At 37.5% G+C, this 20143-nt stretch overlaps 1 protein-coding gene across 2 annotated transcripts in view; it reads right to left on the bottom strand.

The window, feature by feature from the left end:
- CBFA2T2 (CBFA2/RUNX1 partner transcriptional co-repressor 2) overlaps positions 1-20143 on the bottom strand; it is a 155514-nt gene that overhangs the window by 27229 nt on the left and 108142 nt on the right. Inside the window, exons 3-5 of one of the 2 annotated variants that reach the window (XM_023725305.1) lie at positions 12942-13085; positions 9808-10049; positions 1080-1169 (exon numbers count right to left, since the gene is read on the bottom strand). In XM_023725305.1, the coding sequence (XP_023581073.1) occupies positions 1080-1169; positions 9808-10049; positions 12942-13059 (450 nt within the window). In that variant the 5' untranslated portion in view covers positions 13060-13085. Of the gene's footprint in view, positions 1-1079; positions 1170-9807; positions 10050-12941; positions 13567-20143 lie in introns of those variants that run through there. The other variant, XM_004370437.2, reaches the window with a different exon arrangement.

The following is a 20143-nucleotide window of genomic DNA, read 5'->3' on the forward strand; positions in this document are numbered from 1 at the left end:
GAATTATCTATTTGAGATCAAACTGACAATAGCAACTCAAAAGGTTTGATGGGAAGCCTACGGGACAGTGAGTTGACGGTAATGGTGATAGAATAATTTAGAAAAGGATAGTGAGAATAGCAGCACAGCTGGAACAATGTAATCGATGTCACTGAATTGTACATGTAGAAACTTTCAAAATGGTGTAGGCTATGTATATTTCCACCAAAAAAAAAAAGGTCTTCAAGGTCGAGAAGGGAGAGTGTTGACATGTCGTGGGGTTGTTAACCAATGTCATAAAACAGTATGTGTACTGACTGTTTAATGAGAAACTATTTGTTCTGTAAACCTTCATCTAAAGTATAATAAAAAATTTTTTTAAAAAAGAGAAAAAAAAATACACAGAAACAGAATAATGCAAATGTGGTAGAATGTTAACATTTAGAGAGAGCGGATGAAGGGTATATAAGAATTTTATTGTACTCTTGTGACTTTTCTGTGTACATTATTTCAAAATAAAAGTAAAAAAAAAAAAAAAAGGCATATTCAGTATAAACATAGCATTGCATCACTTATCAAATAAGCAGTGTCCCTGAAAGTTATGTTCCAGGGAACATTAATTCCAGAGGACTTTATTAGAAAATTAGACTAGCTGAGGGCTGGGTACGCACAAACACGGTCTCCCCATATCCTCTCCTGCCCTCAAAGGAAGTCCAATCTGCAACAGCCTCGCCTTTGTTAGCCAGCCTCCTCTTAGATAACACATACTCTTCAAGCCTGGCCAACCAAAAAGACTGCGTGTCCAATTATTTTCTCTGCTAAGAGCCCAGCTTCTACCCTGCTCCTATACCTACCTCCACTTGTTCCTTCTGTGTTACCAGCTGTGTCTGTACACAGACCACAACTAAAAGCTTTTGCAAATCTCATCTCATCAAGCAGGAGGTTTATCTGCAGGCTGCACTCACATCTCTTACCAGCCCAAATAAAGATACGAAAATGTAACACTTCACCCCGATGTACACCACAAAACAGGGATCAGAAGCAGATCCTGAGGAAATACTGAAGATAAACCGCACTCATAAACCACCTCACAGAATTACCTTGAGGAATGGAATCACAAAAGGACGAAGAGGGAAGTTTGTGGCCTCTTGGAGCTTACAATGGAATTCCTCGATTGTCACTGTGGAGTTCTGAAAAGATAAATAATATTTAACTTCCAAAACTGGACACTGTCCTCTAATATAAATCTGACAGTGCTGAATCCTTTGAAATCATAAGGAAAAGGATAATTCCAAGAACAGACGCCTCTCAAAGGTTAACCAAAGTCCACTTCCTTTATTACAGAATGACAGAAAGTTGGCCTCCTTGATTCTCTTCTCTGCCACCCCAAATCTAAATTCTCTGTGCCCAGCAGCCTGGGCTGCAGAATAAGGTACATCCTTCCTCACCACCCACAAAGAGAGGAACTCAGATCCCTAGTATTGGGAGATTCTCTCCAAGTCACTTCAGGTACAGGGAACCAAGCTCACAAAGAGTTTGCTGCTAAACAGATCCTGACTCCATCCAGGATGTCTATTTAAAGACATTTTCAGGCTAAACAACACAGAACCTCAGCTGCCAAAAGTTAATCTCTTTGCGGGTTCTGTCCACATTCTAGCATCAAACTTTCTAAATGGGAAGTTAATAAAAACAAACAAACAAAACAATCGATGCTTTCTAGCTTCAAGCCGTCTGTCTGCATATCAGAATAACTCCAAACAGATGCTCAATTGCTAAGTTTTCACCATCTCTGTTTCTGCTTTTAAGATTTTTACTTTGTCTTTAGTTTGAATATCATGTGTCTTCACGTGAGTTTTTTTGGGGGAGGTGTTCCTCTTTGAGGTTTGTTTAGCTTCTTGAAACTACACGTTTAGGTCTTTTGCCAAATTTGGGAAAATTTCAGTCATTATTTCTTTGAATGCTTTTTCAGGCTCACCCTCTTTCTCCTCTCCTACTGATCTTTTTTCATAATTCCTCAAGTTCCTGAGGATCTGTTCATTTTTCTCTGTATTCAGACTTGGTTCAAGTTCACTGATTCATTCCTCTGTCTTCTCCATTCTGCTGCTGAGCCTATTACTATTTATTGCATTTTTCAGTTCTAAAATTTCCTTTTTGTTTCTTCTTTCGTCTTCTATTTCTTTGCTGAATCTTTATTTTTTTATTTGTGTTTATAATTGCTCATTGAACATTTTTATGGTGGCTGTTTTAAAATCCTTACAGGTATTTCCAACATCCGTGTCTTCTCAGTAGGCATCTGTTGGTTGTCTTTTCTCATTCCAGTTGAAATTTTCCTGGTATGACAAGTGATTTTCTATTGTATTCTGAACACTCTGGGTTCTATGTTATAAGACTCCGGATCCTATCTAAATCTTGTTTTAGGAGGTCTCCTCTGACACTGTGCCAGTGGAGGAAGAGTGCGTGGAGGAGTGAATGCCTCTTTGATGCTGTCGGCTAGCAGGGGGAAGAGTGCCTTATTACCGCTCCCCCATTGGCTTCTACCGACACCTTGATGGGGAGGGGGAGGAGAAGGAGAGGGAGGCTACCTATAGCCAGGTAAGGGTAAAAGTCTAGGATCCCCACTAGGTCTTTGCTGGCAGGGGTGGGGGCGAGGCCACAGTTTTTTCTAAGGCAACTGGCTGCAGTAGGGTAATTACTGTCTGTTAAGTGTTCTGCATTGGGCTGTCCCTTTGGCTAGAGACGAGGCTTTCTAAAAAATCTGTGCCTGTTGGTGTTTCCGAGTTATCAGCTTCTCCAGCTCCCAGTCTACAATATGAGCAAAAAATAAAACTTAAGGAACTCACTGTTAGTTCCTCAGGTTCCAAGGTCTCTCCTCTCCTACTGGCCAATCTGCTTTCTTCTCTTCTCCTTTCAAAGTCTTATTTTTTATTTATATATGTCTACAGTTTTTTTGCTTATTTTACAGGAGAAACGGGGAAGCGTGTCTACTTTACCTTGCCTCTGAACTGTAACAATTCTTGATTTTTAATGACTATGCATCATATTTCATTAAACAGATGTATTGCAATTTACTGTCTTTTATACAACATTAAGCTGGCATCATGTTGTTTGGGGGAGGGAGGCATTATAAATAATGTTGAACTGATTATCTTGGTAACCACAGTTTATGATTTCCTTAGGATAAATTCCTAGGAGTGAATCTGATGAGTCAAAGGGACTGCCTAGTTTAAGGCACTTGAAACACTGCTAAACTACCTCCAGAACATGCATTCTCTAAGTAAGTAAAGTCAAAAAACATTCACCTTGCAGTGGAAATTGGACACGCACGCTCTCCAATGCATTTAAGGACGACTGGCACCTTACCTCTTGTATGCCAGGAGCAGAGAATGCATACATGTGACCTAAACCCCGCCTTCTTAACTATGTGGGCTTTTTTGAATTAGCTAACAAAAGTTTCCACCTCCTAGAAGGACTGTTCTACTTATAAATGCTTGCCAAAATTTTGACCATTCTTTATAGAAAAAAATGGAAAGTCTTACTTGAATAGAAGAATTTAACAATATAAAAATGTTAACTCTCCTCCAATTAGACAAGGTTCTCAACAAGATGGTTGTAAAACCAAAAAAAGACAAAACAGAGTGGTAAGCTCAAATGCATAAGGCAATCTTTTATCTACAATAAAGGCAGTTTTATTTATCACTCTCCAATCCTTTTATCTTATTTCCTAGGTTAGAACTTTCAGGATTACAATGAATACAAGAGAGGACAGTGGTCATCTGTGTGTTGTTTCTAATCTCAGAGGGGAAGCTTTCAAAATTTCACCATTAAACATGAGATTGGAGGTAGGATTGTTTTTTTAATATCCTTTAAAATTAAGGAAGTTTCTTCTATAACTAGTTTTCTAAGTTCTCCTTCTTTTTTTATTTTTAATAATAAATGGGTATTAAATTTAACAAACTTTTTTTTCCTGTATTTTCCCCAAATCTATTTATAGTTTCAGTATCAATCTTGACTAATATTCCAGCAGGTGAGAATATAATTCGGTGTACCAATTGGGAAAACTGTATGGCATTATATAATAAATTTATATGTACGCATATGCTATGAAACCACAATTCTATCGCTGAGTGGAATGATTACAAACACGCGCTAAAAATCATGTACAAGAATGTTCACAGCAGCATTATTTGTAATGGTTCCTGTGCAGAAAGGATGGCTTGCAAAGATGAGCCACCGGCTGGTGTCTGTATGCTGATATAAAATTGTCCCTAACTGATCAGAGTGGCTCACTGTGCTTAGACAGTTGGTACAAACAGTCAGTTTATGCTGAACAACAGTTTTCCTTCTAGGACGCTAGAATTTTGGTATGTGCTAGGTAGGCAAAGAGAACCTATGTGACCACTCTGAATAAAAACCTTAGGCACTGACTCTAATGGGCTTCCCTGGGCAGGAACATCACACATATTGATGTATTTCTGTTCCGGGTGGAAGAATGTGTATGCATCTACTGTATGACTACTGATGGGAGGGAGACAGCATAAGAAAGCCTGCACGTGGACTGTTTCAGACTCATTTGTGTCTATCTCCTTTATGATCTGGCTATGTATCCTTATTACGCCCCTATAATAAATCTTAGCTGTGAGTACAACTATATTCCAAGTCCTGTGAATCCTTCTAGTAAATCTCTGAACATGGGGATGGTGCTGGGAACCCGATACTGACCCAAACTGGAAACAACTCAAATGTCCATCAAGAGCAAAAGAATAATTGTGGTATATTCCTACAGTAAACATTATATGGAATGAAAATGAACAACCTAAACAATAATAGACATTTACTCTCATACATGATAAAAAAGTCATTTATTGCCACTTTCCCTGTATAAAAGTTGTTTCTTCTACGTTGTTGTTAGACGCTGTCAAGTCAGTTCCAACTCATAGTGACCCTATGTACAAAAGAATAAAACACAGCCTGGTCCTGTGCCATCCTCACAATCATTGCTATGTTTGAGTCCACTGTTGCATCCACAGTGTCAATCCACCTTATCGAGGCTATTCCTCTTTTCGTTGATTCTCTACTTTACCAAGCATGATGTCCTTCTCCAGGGACTGGTCCCTCTTGATAACATGTACAAAGTACGTGAGACAAAGTCTCGCCATCCTTGCTTCCAAGGAGCATTCTGGCTGTACTTCTTCCAAGACAGATTTGCCTCTTCGTCTGGCAGTCCATGGTATACTCAATATTCTTTGCCAACACCATAATTCAAAGCAATCGACTCTTCTTCAGTCTTCCTTATTCACTGTCCAGCTTTCACATGCATATGAAGTGACTGAAAATATCACGGTTTGGGTCAGGTGCACCCTAGTCCTCAAAGTGACATCTTTACTTTTTAATACTTTAAAGATGTCTTTTGCAGCAGACTTGCCTAACACAATATGTTGCTTGATTTCTTGACTGCTGCTTCCATGGGCGTTGATTGTGGATCCAAGTAAAATTAAATCACTGACAACTTCAATACTTTCTCTGTTTATCATGATGTTGCTTATTGGTCTAGTTGTGAAGATTTTTGTTTTCTTTATGATGGGGTGTAATCCACAATGAAGGCTGTAGTCTTTGATCTTCATCAGTGCTTCAAGTCCTCTTTGCTTTCCACAAGCAAGGCCGTGTCATCTGCATATTGCAGGTTGTTAATGAGTCTTCCTCCAATCCTGATGCCATGTTTCTTCATACAGTCCAGCTTCTCAAATTATCTGCTCAGCATACAGACTGAGTTTAAGTATGATGAAAGGATACAACCCTGAAACACACTTTTCCTGACTTTCAACCATGCAGCGTCCCCTTGTTCTTTTTGAGCGACTGCCTCTTGGTCTATGTACAGATTCCTCATCAGCACAGTTAAGTGTTCTAGAATTCCCATTCTTCGCAATATTATCCATAATTTGTTATGATCCATACAGTCAAATGCCTTTGCACAGTCAATAAAATACAGGTAAACATCTCTCTGGTATTGTCTGCTTTCAGCCAAGATCCATCTGACATCAGCAATAATATCTCTCGTTCCACATCCTCTTCTGAATCTGGCTTGAATTTCTGGGAGTCCACTGTTGATATACTGCTCCAACTGCTTTTGAATGATCTTCAGCACAATTTTACTTGTGTGTGATATTAATGATATTGTTCGATAATTTCCACATTCTGTTGGATCACCTTCTTTGGAATGGGCACAAATATGGATCTCTTCCAGTTGGTTGTCCAGGTAGCTATCTTCCAGATTTCTTGGCATAGATGAGTGAGCACCTCCAGTACTGCATCTGTTTGTTGAAACTTCTCAACTGGTATTCTGTCAATTCCTGGAGCTTTTTTTTTTTTTGCCAATACCTTCAGCACAGCTTGGACTTCCTCCTTCAATACCATCAGCTCTTCATCATATGCAACCACCTGAAATGGCTGAATGACGACCAATTCTTTTTGGTACAGTGACTGTGTGTTCCTTTGATGCTTCCTTCATTGTTCAGTATTTCCCCATAGGACCCATCAATATTGCAATGTAAGGCTTGAATTTTTTCTTCAGTTCTTTCAGCTTGAGAAATGCCAAATGTGTTCTTCATTTTTGGTTTTCTAACTCCAGGTCTTTGCACATTTCATTATAATACTTCACCTTGTCTTCTTGAGCAGCCCTTTGAAATCTTCTGTTTCACCTCTTTTACTTCATCATTTCTTCCATTCGCTTTAGCTGCTCTATGTTCAACAGCAAATTTCAGAGTCTCTTCTGACATCCATTTTGGTCTTTTTCTTTCTCTTCTGTCTTTTTAATGACCTTTTGCTTTCTTCAGGTATGATGTACTTGATGTCATCCCACAATTCATCTGGTCTTTGATCATGAATGTTCAATGTATCAAATCTATTCTTGAGATGGTCTCAAATTCAGATACGATACACTCAAGGTGGTATTTTGGCTGTTGTGGATTTGTTCTAATTTTTTTCAGCTTCAACTTGAACTTGCATATGAGCAATTAATGGTCTGCTCCGCAGTTCGCCCCTGGCCTTGTTCTGACTGATTATATTGAGCTTCTGCATAGTCTCTTTCCACAGATGTAGCTGATTTGATTCCTGTGTACTCCATCCAGCAAGGTCCATGTGTATAGCTGCCATTTATGTTGTAAAAAAGAGGAATCTGCAATGAATGTCACTGTTCTTGCAAAATTCTATCATGCAATCTCCACTGTCATTTCTATCACCAAGGCCATATTTTCCACTACCAATTCTTCTTCGTTTCCAACTTTCACACTCCAGTCACCAGTAATTATCAATGCACTTGATTGCAAGTTTGATCAATTTCAGACTGTAAAATTTGGTAAAAATCTTCAATTTCTTCATATTATACTGAGAAACCTTTTAAGGCAGTTCTTAAACCTTTTGGTCTCAAAATACCTGTAAGTTTATGTGGGTTATATCTATCAGTATTCACCAAATGAGAAATTAAAACTGAGAGCTTTAAAAAATATTTATTATTAACCCCTGATGACGCAGTGGTTAAAAGCTACGGTGTGCTACGGCTGCTAACCAAAAGGTCGACAGTTCAAATCCACCAGTTACTCCTTGGAAACCCTATGGAGCAGTTCTACTCTGTCCTATAGGGTCGCTATGAGTCGGAATCGACTTGACAGCAAGGTTTTTTCTTCACATATTCACGTTAATATTTTCTATAAAAAATAACTATATTTTCCAAAAGAAAAAAAAATGTAGTAAGAAGAGTGGCACTGTTTTACAATCTTGCAACTCTCCTCAAGTATCTAGTTTAAAAGAAGACAACTGAATTCTATAATCGGTTTTTGCATTTAATCTGTTGTGATATCAATATGTCATGTAGCCTCTGGAACACTCCTCTGCAGACTCATGTGAGGAACTCGAGGCTACCAATTGCACTAAGAAAGGCACAAGGTGGGCAAATCACCAACTGCGTGGCAAAGATCAGCATGAATCCAATTCCTAGATGGAATGGATCCAAGCCTCACCTTCCCACATCTCCATACCTTGTCGTCAGTCAGTTCTGTGGTAAAAACTCTCAGACCCTAAAACCTCAGAGTAAGATAAGGTCTCATTTGGGTCAAAACAACCCTGGCCACCCTAGGCCACGACATCAGGGAGTAGTCGTAGGCTCAGGAGTCTGCACTCCCTGCACTTCAGACCGGATGGCTTCTCTCTAGATTTCTAATCCCCTGTGACTAAGTCACAAACTAGGTCACTGACTGCCCGTACAGCCTTTCTCTATCACCCAGCTACACAGAGTGTGGTCTACACAAATCTACTCTATCACCAGCCCTTGCTGGCTCATTGCCCTGTGGGTTCATTAATTCTCTAGAGTGGCTCACAAAACTCACAGGAACTATTACCTATACTGGGGCCCTAGCGGTGCAGTGGTTAAGAGCTTAACTGCTAATCTAAAGGTCGGCAGTTTGAATCCATCAGCTGCTCCTTGGAAATCCTATGGGTCAGTTCTACTCTGTCGTATAGGGTTGCTATGAGTCAGAATCAACTCAACGGCAATGGGTTTGGTTTCTTATTACCTATACTTACAGTTACCATTTATTATATCCAGAAAGAACTTACAATCGAAGAGACACATCAGGCAAGGTCTGGAAGCGGTCCTGGCACAACGCTTCCATTGTTCTGTACCCTTTCCCCTGCATGGATGTTGTCACAAATCCTGGAAGTCCCAAAGACAGCTCCAAAGTTCAGAGTCCCCTATTCATTGGATGTGCATGACTGGGGCCTTAATGCATAATTATGATCAATCAAATTAATGAATATGCATGTCTGCATCATGGCCCCCTCCCTTCCTGAAGTTAGCCAGGTATGGGGCCTGTGTAGCTTCTACTTGCCTGACCATTTTAGAAAGATAAAGGGTACTTTAATTGCTCTGGCTTATTTCAGAAACCAGATACAAAAGGCTAAACTTAGTTCTCTGTCCTACAACTCATACGAGAATACGTGTGAAAAGCCAATTAACACCTTAATATTACGAAAATAGTTCTGATCTCACAGACCCCTGAAAGGGTCTTGGGGAACCCCAGAAGCTTCTGGATGACACCTGGAGAACTGCTAGTTTCAGGTCTGGTAGTGTGATTTGTCTTTTTATTACTTATAGAGGCTAACATGCAGGAGCTCACAGTGATTTCACTCAAAGCCAGTCAATGATTTCCATTTACAAACACTGGGAGCTGGCACTACTTCACTTATAAAATACTGAGCGTTAAACCTCACCCAGTTGTCAATGTCAGAAAATCACCCCCTATACCACAGGTTCATCACACCCAGTGAAAAATTATGTGTATTTTGAAATACTAAAGAAACTGTATTTGCATGAGGAGCTGAGAAGTGTGATCCCTTTGATACTATTTACTTAGAACATAAACCTTATAATTTTACAAATTATTATTTTGAAAATTAAACTTCTTATTTCTCTTTTCTCTCTGATTTGGAAACAATGTACCAGGCAATGAATGTATTAAATAAAAAAAGCCTTGAATTAACTTGGCTGAACAGTGGGGCTGTTGGAAACCCAGTTTTAAGACAAATTCAAAGCTGCTTACTGGAATTAAATCAACACCATAAGAAACAATAGAGTAAATATTTCAGTTTTATATGTTCCTTTGATAAACACTGTTACCATGAAATCCATCATCCAACAGTTTTCAACAATAACTAGTCTGTAGGGTTTGTCATTACTACAGGTTTGGGAATGAGCAGAAATATCTACAATTTCTTTGCTGGCTTTGGTTCTGAGCCACATACTCAGGTAGCTGTCAAGGACAGTGTTGCTGTACTTACCACCAGCGCTAGAACAAGAGTCCGCACCTTCTCCCCAATCTCAGGTGAGATGTCATTGCCAAACTGTTGGAGAGTGGTGAGAAAGCGTTTCAACTTGCTGAGCTGCCGAGCGCCACAAGTGGCTGGCAATTGTTGATTTGTTAGTGCAGATGATGTGGAAGAGGCAGGACCATTGCTGAACCTTTGTGGTGGTGATGGGGCACCATTCAGGGTAGGAGGAGAATGGTTGATTCCATTGCTTACTATAAGAAAGCCAAAATAAAAGACTTAGTTTAAGTGCAAAACTCAAGGATCTTTGTTAATTTCTTGTCTGGTCTCTTGCTCGCTCATTCATTCATTCGTACTTTGTAAAGCACATGCTAAAAGATTAAACAATGAATTTTCAAAATATAAAAATCCTTCGAAAGATTAAAAAAAAAGATTAAACAAGACTTGGATTCTGCCCTGAATGAGACTGCTGTATAGTGAGGCAGAACATCAGGTAAAAAATGACACTCCCATTCTGTATTTTTGCTCAAATTACAATAACCAAAACCAAATTAAACCCATTGCCATTGTGTCGATTTTGACTCACAGTTACCCTATAGGACAGAGTAAAACTGCCCCATAGGGTTTCCAAGGAGTGGCTTGTGGATTCAAACTGCCAACCTTTTGGTTAGCAGCTGAGCTCTTAACCGCTACACCACCAGGGCTCCAATTACAATACATGTGATTAAGTAGTTTTCCTATTTTTCCACTGTTCTTAACAGTTATTTCTTGGTAGTTTTAATGTGAAATACAACCTTAGAGCTAAGTTCTTAATGGCATTAAATGACAACCTCCTTCTTCATTGAACAGTAAAATAAAATTACCTAGTGTATAAGTGTCAATAGGTTTTCACTTAGTCATATCACATATTGGAAATCAAAAAAGTGAAACTGTATCTAAAAACATAAGAAACAATTTAAGTCAAGTTTAAAGGGCCCAATCATTTACTCTTTAACTAGCTTAGAAAACTGACATTACTTACATTTTGCCTAATGCAAATTTACTGATTATTAAAAATCTTCCAATTCCCTTCTACTTTCTCTAAGCCAGTCACAGTGAGTTGACACCACTGTTCCCTCCTCTTGGACTAATCCTTGTTCACATCTGACCTGGCAAACTCTTCTTCACTTGTAATTTACATCTGTAATATATAGCTCAGATATTACCTGTACTAGGGTAAACTCTAATAGATTTAGTAATTCTTCTTTATGCTGCCTACATACCTGAAATATGCTTCCGCTATAGTGTCTATATTTACACTGCCTTAACATACTAGACTATGCACTATTTGATGAACACTATTTCACACACCTACTTCAGCTTTTTTCATTACCTAGCAAAGGGTAAGTGTTAAACGTTCCTGAATAATTCACTGCATACAAGAATAACAGGCTGGGAAAAAAAGGTTGAATTTTCTTCTATGTCTTCCACTAAGAGATCGCTAAAGCTACGGGAAAGGAAAGCTCAACACTCAATCTCAGCAATGTAGAAAATTAGTTGCAATGGTCTGCCACTTCCTTGTTTTCACAAAAAAAGTCAACTGTCATTGGAAAGCTGCTCTCTCTTAAAGCAACCCATAAAAATAATATATTATTGTGCTTTTGGCCACCTTGATGCTCTGATAGGCTTTTCCAAAGCTTCTTTAGTAAAAGCACATGATCATATTTTCCAAAACAAAACATATCCACCCCCAAGTGGCCAACTATGGAGGTAAAAAGGGTAAAATTTATATATATATATATACACTGATTCTTTGTACCCTGAAATCTGAATGATGATAGCCTCGGTTAGATTAAATCTGTTTTAGTTCAAGACAGTACTGATGCCTAAGGCTGCTTAACATTGAGATGGAAAATGGAATTTAAGAACAAGGATATTAAACTTCATTTCATTTATTCTGGTTCAAACTGAAGCTTGTAGTTGGTTGCCAGTTACTCAGTTTCGAATGTCTTGGGAAAATAATAATTAAACCTTCTCTTAAAGTTGTACTTTTTAGAGTCTTTTCTTGCCTTTTAAAATGACATAAACATAAAACACAAACTTTTGAGCAAGGATAGTGTGGTGGAGAAGTATACACCGATTTGCAAATGGGTCATTGATAACCCCACTGAGAAAAGTTTGAGAGGACAGGGTGGTACAGAGCAAAGTGCACATGGTCTGAAGTTGGACAGACCTAGATCTAACTTTCTGCCAGAAAGCAAAAATGTTGATACCTACACCTTACAAGTTTGTATGATGGAGTTTAAATAAGAAAATACATATAGCACCTAGCAGTACCCTGACAACTTTGTGAGTACTACACAAATAGCAACTGTCTTTTCTGCTTTATGATGCAAAATATCTGCAGGAGAGTCAACTGAATGGGGGGGGGGGGGGGGGTTGGCAGTATGGGCAAGGAAAGACAGAAGAACTCAAATTAAAAAATATATATACTGACTCAACAGCAACTAAAAACAACATATATATATATGTATGTGTATATACATTTCTTTTAATTATATATGTAAGACTGATATTCCTGAGTTATAGCTATGTATATGTTCAGCTTTAGTGGATAAAACCAAACAATTTTCCAAAGTGGCTACACCAAATTACACTGCAAATCTGCAGTGTGTGAGTGTTCAAGTTGCTCCACGTATCCTCGACCAAAACTGAAACTGTTTTCATTTTGAATGTTCTAGTGGGTGTACAATAATATTGTATTGGGCTTCAGCTCATATTGCCTTGATGACTAGTGAGATTGAGCACGTTGTAATATATTTATTAGCTAGTATATTCTCTTTTATAGAGTCTTACCATAAAAGTGCTGGAACATTTTTAGTAGTAGTAGTTCCAAAATTTTATTTTAGAGCCGAAGAAATGAAAATTGCTACTTAACAGCCTAAGAGTATGAAAACAGAGTATTTAGACCACTAAATTTCCAAACACCTAAATTAGCTAACTACTATCCTTAGAGTGAAAAAGCAATTTATAAAAGAAACGATACATATGTATTTTAGATAGCATTTTGAAAATGTTAAATAGTATGTGGAAGGCTCAACAGTGGTCAGTCACTCAGATCCAAATGTCACTCTGAACCACAAACCCAAGTAATTAAGGGGTCTCACATGCTGTTGGAGTAAATGACACTGGCCTCGGTCCTCCAGGATTTATTGGTGGGAGGGGTGGCATGGTGGGAGGTGAGGATCTTGACTGTATCTTCACTTCCACAGGCGATCCAGGCATTGCTGGTACCCTCTTCTCAGGACCAACTGCAGAGAATAAAAGGAAGATAAGTCAGAATTTTCTATAAGATCATAAAAATACTGACAAAATATGGAATACCTACATATTTTTCCTAGAGGATTTAGAAGATGGTTAGTGTAGCAGAGACACAGCAGAGAGAAATGCACCCACAAAAAACAACGAATGTCACCTACAACTACCACACGCTGTTGTTGTCAGCTGCTGAGTCGATTCCGACTCACGGCTAGAAGAGGCAAAGAATGGATTCTCTCCTAGAGCCTCAGGAGACAATGTAACTTGTAGCCTCCAGAATTGTGAGAGAATAAATTTTTGTTTTTTTAAGCCATCCGTAGTGGTAATTTGTTATGCCAGCCAGAGGAAACTTAATATAGTTTCTTTTTTCTAAATTAACTTTATTGTATAATTTACATACAATAAAATTCACCCGTTTTAAGTACACAGTTTGATGAGTTTTGACAAACATATACAGTTATGTCACCACCACCACAATCAAGATATAGAACATATTCATCACCCAAAAAGTTCCTTGGTGACTTTTTTTTTAAATAAATTGTGGTGAAATATATATAACAGTTAAGTGGGATCATACAATATTTGTCCTTTTGTGACTGACTTATTTCACTTAGTCTGATGTTTTCAAGGCTCATCTGTGTTGTAGCATGTATCAGGACTTCATTTCTCTTTATGGCTGAGTAATACATTCCACTATATGTTGTTGCTAGGTGCTGTTGAGCCGGTTCTGAGTCACAGTGACCCTACGTACAACAGAAAGAAACACTGCCCCTGTTCTGCACCATCCTCACAATCATTGTTATGCTTGAGCCTACTGGATGTATGTACCACATTTTGTTCAGTCATTCATCTCTTGATGTATATTTAGGATGTTTCAACATCTGGGCTATTGTGAAAGTGCTACAATAAACACTGGTGTATAAGAATCTGTTCATGTTCTTGCTTTCGATCCTTTTTGGAGGTTCCATGCTGGGTCATACGGTAGTTCTGTTCAATGTTCTGAGGAACTGCCATCATTTTCCACAGTGACCACATTATTTTACTAGCAACCGATGAGGATTCTAATTTCTCCACATCCTTGCCAACACTTGTTGTTTTCTGTTTTTCTGAAAACAGCCATCCTAGTGGGTCTGAAGTGGTATCTCATTGTGGCTTTGATTTGTAGTTCCCTAACAATTAACAACACCTGGCATCTTTTCATGTGCTTACTGGCCATTTGTATATCTTCTTTGGTGAAATGACTTGGATAAAGTCCTTTGCCCAATTTTCAATTCGATTGTTTGTCTTACTGTTGTTATGTTAGAAGCTCTTTATATATTCTGGATAGTAAACCCCTTATGAGATATGTGGTTACCAAATATTTTCTCCCAATCTGTAGGATGTCACTTCACTTTCTTCATAAAGTTCTCTGAAGAAATCCAATGTATCTATTTTGTCTTTTGTTGTTCGCGTTTTTGGTATCATATGTAGGAATCCATTGTTGAAAATTTGGTCCCCAAACAGTACTTCTACGTTTTGTTCTAAAAGTTTAGTGGTTTTAGTTCTTACATGTAAGTCTTGGAACTATTTTGAGTTAATTTTCATATATGGTCTGAGGTATGTAGTTTCTCCTTTTTCAAATATTTACTTTTACATTATAAAACTCATATATGCTCATTAAAACAAACAAACAGACTATGGTTCAAAAGCTTACAAAGCAGAAAAGTGAAAGGGAATCCACACTCCACCTCTTCTTCCTCTATTTCACTTTGTGTAAGTTACTCCTTTAAAAAATTTGGTATATATTCTATATAAGTACTTTAAATTTAATTTTGTGAAAAGATACACAATAAAGCTTCTACCTACTCTTTTTTTTTTTTTAAATTGTGCTTTAAGTGAAAGTTTACAGTTCAAGTCAGTTTCTCATACAAAAATTTATACACACATTGCTCTGTAACCCTAGCTGCTCTCTCTCTGACAGCACACTCATCCTTTCCACCCCGGATTTCCCATGTTCATTCAACCAGCTCCTGTCCCTTTTTTCCAGCTTCCCCCTACTCTTAGCCCCAGCCTTCCAATTCTCCCCAGTCTACCAATGGTATTAATGACTATGCATTTTTGCAGAGGTAAATTATACACAAATACACATATGTGTAAACTTTTTCCGTTCTTACGTGTACGACAGTACACTATACACACTGTTGTACACTTTGGTGAAACAGCTTTCTACATCTCCTTTTGCTTTATCAATCTCAAAAACTGCTTGAAATAATCAAGAACATTAAGCATCCCTATTTCATAAACAAAGGTGCTCTCATGGCACAGTGGTTAAGGCTCTCAGCTACTAACTGAAAGGTCAGCAGTTCGAACCCACCAGCAAGATGTGTCAGTCTGCTTCTGATTACAGACTGATTACCCAGTCTGATTACAGCTGTGGAAACCCTGTGGGGCAGCTCTACTCTGTCTTACAGGGTCACTATAACTCAAAATCGATTTGACTGCAATAGGTATTTCATAAACAAGTGGACAAGGTCAAAGGATGACATGACCTGAAAGTTATCAGTCGGGACAGTGGCTGAGAAAGGAAGCAAATAGATTACATATTCAGTGTACCTCAAATGCATTTTTCTTGACTTCTCTTTATAAATGAATCAAATGGGTAGGGAATCATAATCAGTTGTGCGGAGTATTATACATAAATTACTACTAATGATGAAGTACTAAAATTTCATATATATTAAAATTTTATCTATATCAACTATATTAAGTGGGAAACAGAGACGGAGTCTACATCTCTGACATCAGGCATGTGAATGTCATCTATAGTGTGTAGTACCCAAAAAGATGAAAAATTAAGCTGATTCTAACCTAAGCACAGGCTACTTCATCCACGAGAACAATTCATAATTAGCAGCTGTTTGCTAACACCAGAGAGCAGCCAACTCTAGGAAGAGAAGTTACATAGATTAAACTTAATGAGAGTTAGGTCCGGACTAATATGAATAAGATCTGATACCAAGTAGTAATATTCTAAGATTCTCAGAGTTACTTTTCCCTATTAATTGCAAGCTTTTCCTTTCAATAACTGCTGGATTCAATTTAAAGTGTAAGAAAGGAGCACCAAAGATTCAAATGAGAATATTGATCTCATTTTTCTTTTGGTCAGATCACAGCTATAAATGCAAAGCACACAAGAACATTCATGATACTGGTGACAAAGCATATCTTTGCACATTCACGGGACACCTACTGAGAAAAATATTTCCAAATATTATTTTTATGCTTCAGTTTGCAGTGGTCACATTTTGAGAAAAGATACAACGAATAAATAGTGAACCAAAGAAGCAATGCCCCGAAGTTACAAATCCCTTGACAAAAATGTGCAGCTCTTTGAGAGCCATGTGGGCAACACTCTGCCAGCCCTTTCCATCTCTCTGTCCAGAACATTTTCTTTGTGAAATTGATGGTCGTCCTGTCTGATTAGTGGACTAATGAGCTGTTGCGCTTGCCTTTTTCTCCCTGACAGTATTTTCTAAATGCCCTTCAGAGAACAGTTGACAAGTTTCCAGATCTTCCATCTGGGGCCCAGCTTTCTGGAAGAGGGGGGAGAAGAGAAGGAAGGAACTGACAGTTGTCTCGCACTGTTATGTGTCGGGTATCGTGTGCAACAACCTAGAGACAGCCTTTCTTCAGACCACCTGCCTTTACAAGGGCATCAAAGGCCTGAAGAGGGCTTAGCAGTGAGATGTGTTTTAACATTCAGCACTTGGCAGAATAAAAAAGTCAGATCAGTCCAAGTGCAGAACAGTGAACTGTATGCTCTCACCACTGAAAGCTTAGATACTGGTAACCCAGCTGCTAGAGTACAGTTCATAGATTGATACTACTCATCTCTTGTCACTTCATTACCCATAAACCCGCAACACTAGAGTTATTTCTCCCATTTCAGGGAATAACATTGTCTAGCAGAAAAAGCATGTGTTTCAGAGCCTGAGAGATCTGGTGGGAATCATCATTCTGTTACTCACAACAACATGAATTTTAGCAAATCATTTTACCTTTCTGGGCTTCATTTTCAAAATCTTTAAAATGAGAGATAATAAGAACTACCTGACAGAAAAGAATTACAGATATTGCCCAGTGCAGTGCCAGGCATAGAGAAGGTAACAGGAATCCTCGGGTCAAGTTCTAGATTGATCACTTAACTAGCCATGTGACCTTGACTTATATTTGACCTCAATATTTGTCTTCTGTGGAAAATGGGTTTGCCATCAACAATCTATCTACCTAACCTCAGAGACACTGCATGGAATGATCTAAGAAATAACAGTTGCAAAAGCACCACGTACAATGTAAAATGGTATTTTCGTTGGAGGCTAGGTGGCATGTAGGGATTTCACAGTGAGAGCTGTCTATCCAAGTGGTTTATAATTTGACAGATTCAGCTGCTGCTCAGATGATGTGTAAGGGGTATGTTCCAAAGCAGGCATTTTAACCCTCTGCTTGGGGGGAATCAGAATAGGATTAGGTCAACTCCCTACAGGAAAATGGTTATGGGATGCCTTTATGTCATCACTGTTAGGGTGATTGTGTTTCTGAATTTTTACGAAACTGATGTTCATGTTTTATGTTCTAGTTTAATCCCTTGAAAAAACCAACCAGATCTTGAGCTCGTCTAAATTCTAGAGAACCTTAGATAAAGTTTCGGAAGAAATTCTGTTTTTTCAAGTGTGACTTAAGCCCATAAATACCATTTGCTTGAACTATCAAGCAGCCATAAAGTATTCAGTCCCAGAAAAGTCAAAATAATCCTTAGTTTTGTCATAAAGTCTCGACTCAATTCTAAACAAAGATTCTAAGATACTAAGTAACTGACTATTTGGTTATTCTGAAATAGACTTCTCCAAAGAATGTATATAGATTAAAAAAGTAAAACCTAGACATATGACCACGTGCTTCTTTACATTCACTGTTTCATCAACACATAACCACATAAAGCCAACCAAGTTGATGAGCTTAAGAAGAGAAGTCAACATGGAAAAGTATGTCTGGATGATTTTATTTCTTTACTATGCAATAATATGCTAAGGGTGTCACGAAAATAGAAAACTAATGAGAGAAGAAATACTTCTTTTGTGATAACAGGGATTTTTTTCCCCAGAAGTAATATGAAGATCCAAACATGAAATTAAAGAATAGAAACAGTCCGTAGCTCTAACAGAATACTGAAGATATTACCGATATTGATATCATATTGATAAACATCCCAGACAAATGCTACCTGAAAGTAATCATACATGATAAATAAATGGCCACAAACAAGGGCAAATCATTATAAACTGCTACTTCTTTGAAGTTTTTTTTTTAATTTACTTGAATGCTGACAAAGGAACAATAAACACAACAGCGTAAATATGAAATAAGAAAAATGCAGTTGTGTCTAAGGGGAAGGGCTACCCCTCAGCAACTGAAAAGAAAGGAAACTCCAGGGCTGCAAGCAGAAAGCATTTTGAGATGAAAGGAGACCTTGATGTGAAGGATGCTCTATCATCTCAGTGGTATGACAAGTGGGAAGAAACTGAGAACAAAGGAGCCATGATAAAACTTTTCATGGTAATGGAAATGTTCTAGATCTGGATTGTAATGGTGGTACATGGCCATATACAATTGCCCAAATCAAACTGTAAAAATAAAATGGGTGAATTTTATTACATATAAATTATACCAAAATACAGCTGAGAAAAAAAATCAGTAAACCAAATCCAGTAATGTATTTTTTTTTTTTTAAATCACAATCAAGTTCAGTTTATCTAAAGCAAGGATAATTTAATATTAGAAAATCCAAGGTAAGTCATCATATAAACAGATTAAAGAAAAACTTTAAGATCACCTCAATTATTACAGGAAAAGCATCTGATAACTCATTATGAATATCAACAAAACTAGAACTAGAACAATTCCTTAACCTGATAAAGGGTCTCTTCCAAAACCCATGTTAAGTATCCTACTTATTGGTAAAATACTGCAAGCATTGCCTTTCAATTTAGAAAAAAGATAAATATGCCAAGTATCAATGCTTCTATTCAACATTTACTTGAGATTCAAGTTATAGCAGCAGGACAATAAGAATACATAAATGCTTAAGGACTGGAAAAAAAGAAATAAAACTGTCATTTTGTACAGATCACGCATGACTACGTATATAGAAAACCCAAGAGAATCAAATTATTAGAATATGCAGTTTCAGCAAAATTGCTAGGTAGTTCAATATTTTAAAAATTAATTGCATGCCTATACACTTCCTAACAAAGATACAAAACGATACAACTATAAAACAATTATAAGTCAACTGGGAATAAATCTAACACTTTTATAAAAAATATAAGTAGACTGAAAGACATCAAAGAAGACCAAAGTAATCTGAAAGGCCTATCATGCTTACTGATGAGAAAACTATCACACAGATTTTATTTCTCTCTATTTTAATGTATAAATTCAATGCAATTCTTATTAGTGTCAACAGGATTTCTGGTGTAACTTGATGAGCAGATATTAACATTTACGTGGAAGAATAATGTGTTTAAATGTCCATCAACAGGAGAATGGACAACTTAACTGGAGCACATTCATAAGTAAAATAATACTATTAAAATAAGTAAACTAGAGCTATAATTATCAAAAGGATAAATCCCAAATCAGTGTAGTAACTGGGTAAAAAGAGGCTGTGGGAATAAATACAGACAGTGTGACATTTTATAAAGTTTAAAAACAAAGAACAATTCTACATATGTTGAGACATGTATATGTAGTCAAAATATAAAAATATGCAAGAAACAATAATACACATCAAATTCAGGATAATGATTACTTCTGAAAAGGTAAGGAAAGGGATGGAATCAGACACTGTTACAAATTGTATGTAATGTTTCACTTAAAAAAAGATCTGAAGCAAAAATAAAACAAAAGATTAAGACTTAAATTAAGAGGGGGTACTTAAGTGTTTGCTATACTATGCTTCTGTCTTCTTTCGTAATTTGAACTATTTCATAAGAAGTATCACTTGCTGCAATGG

The sequence above is a fragment of the Trichechus manatus genome, unplaced genomic scaffold (genome assembly GCF_000243295.1).
Source record: "Trichechus manatus latirostris isolate Lorelei unplaced genomic scaffold, TriManLat1.0 scaffold00008, whole genome shotgun sequence".
Classification (NCBI taxonomy): Eukaryota; Metazoa; Chordata; class Mammalia; order Sirenia; family Trichechidae; genus Trichechus; species Trichechus manatus.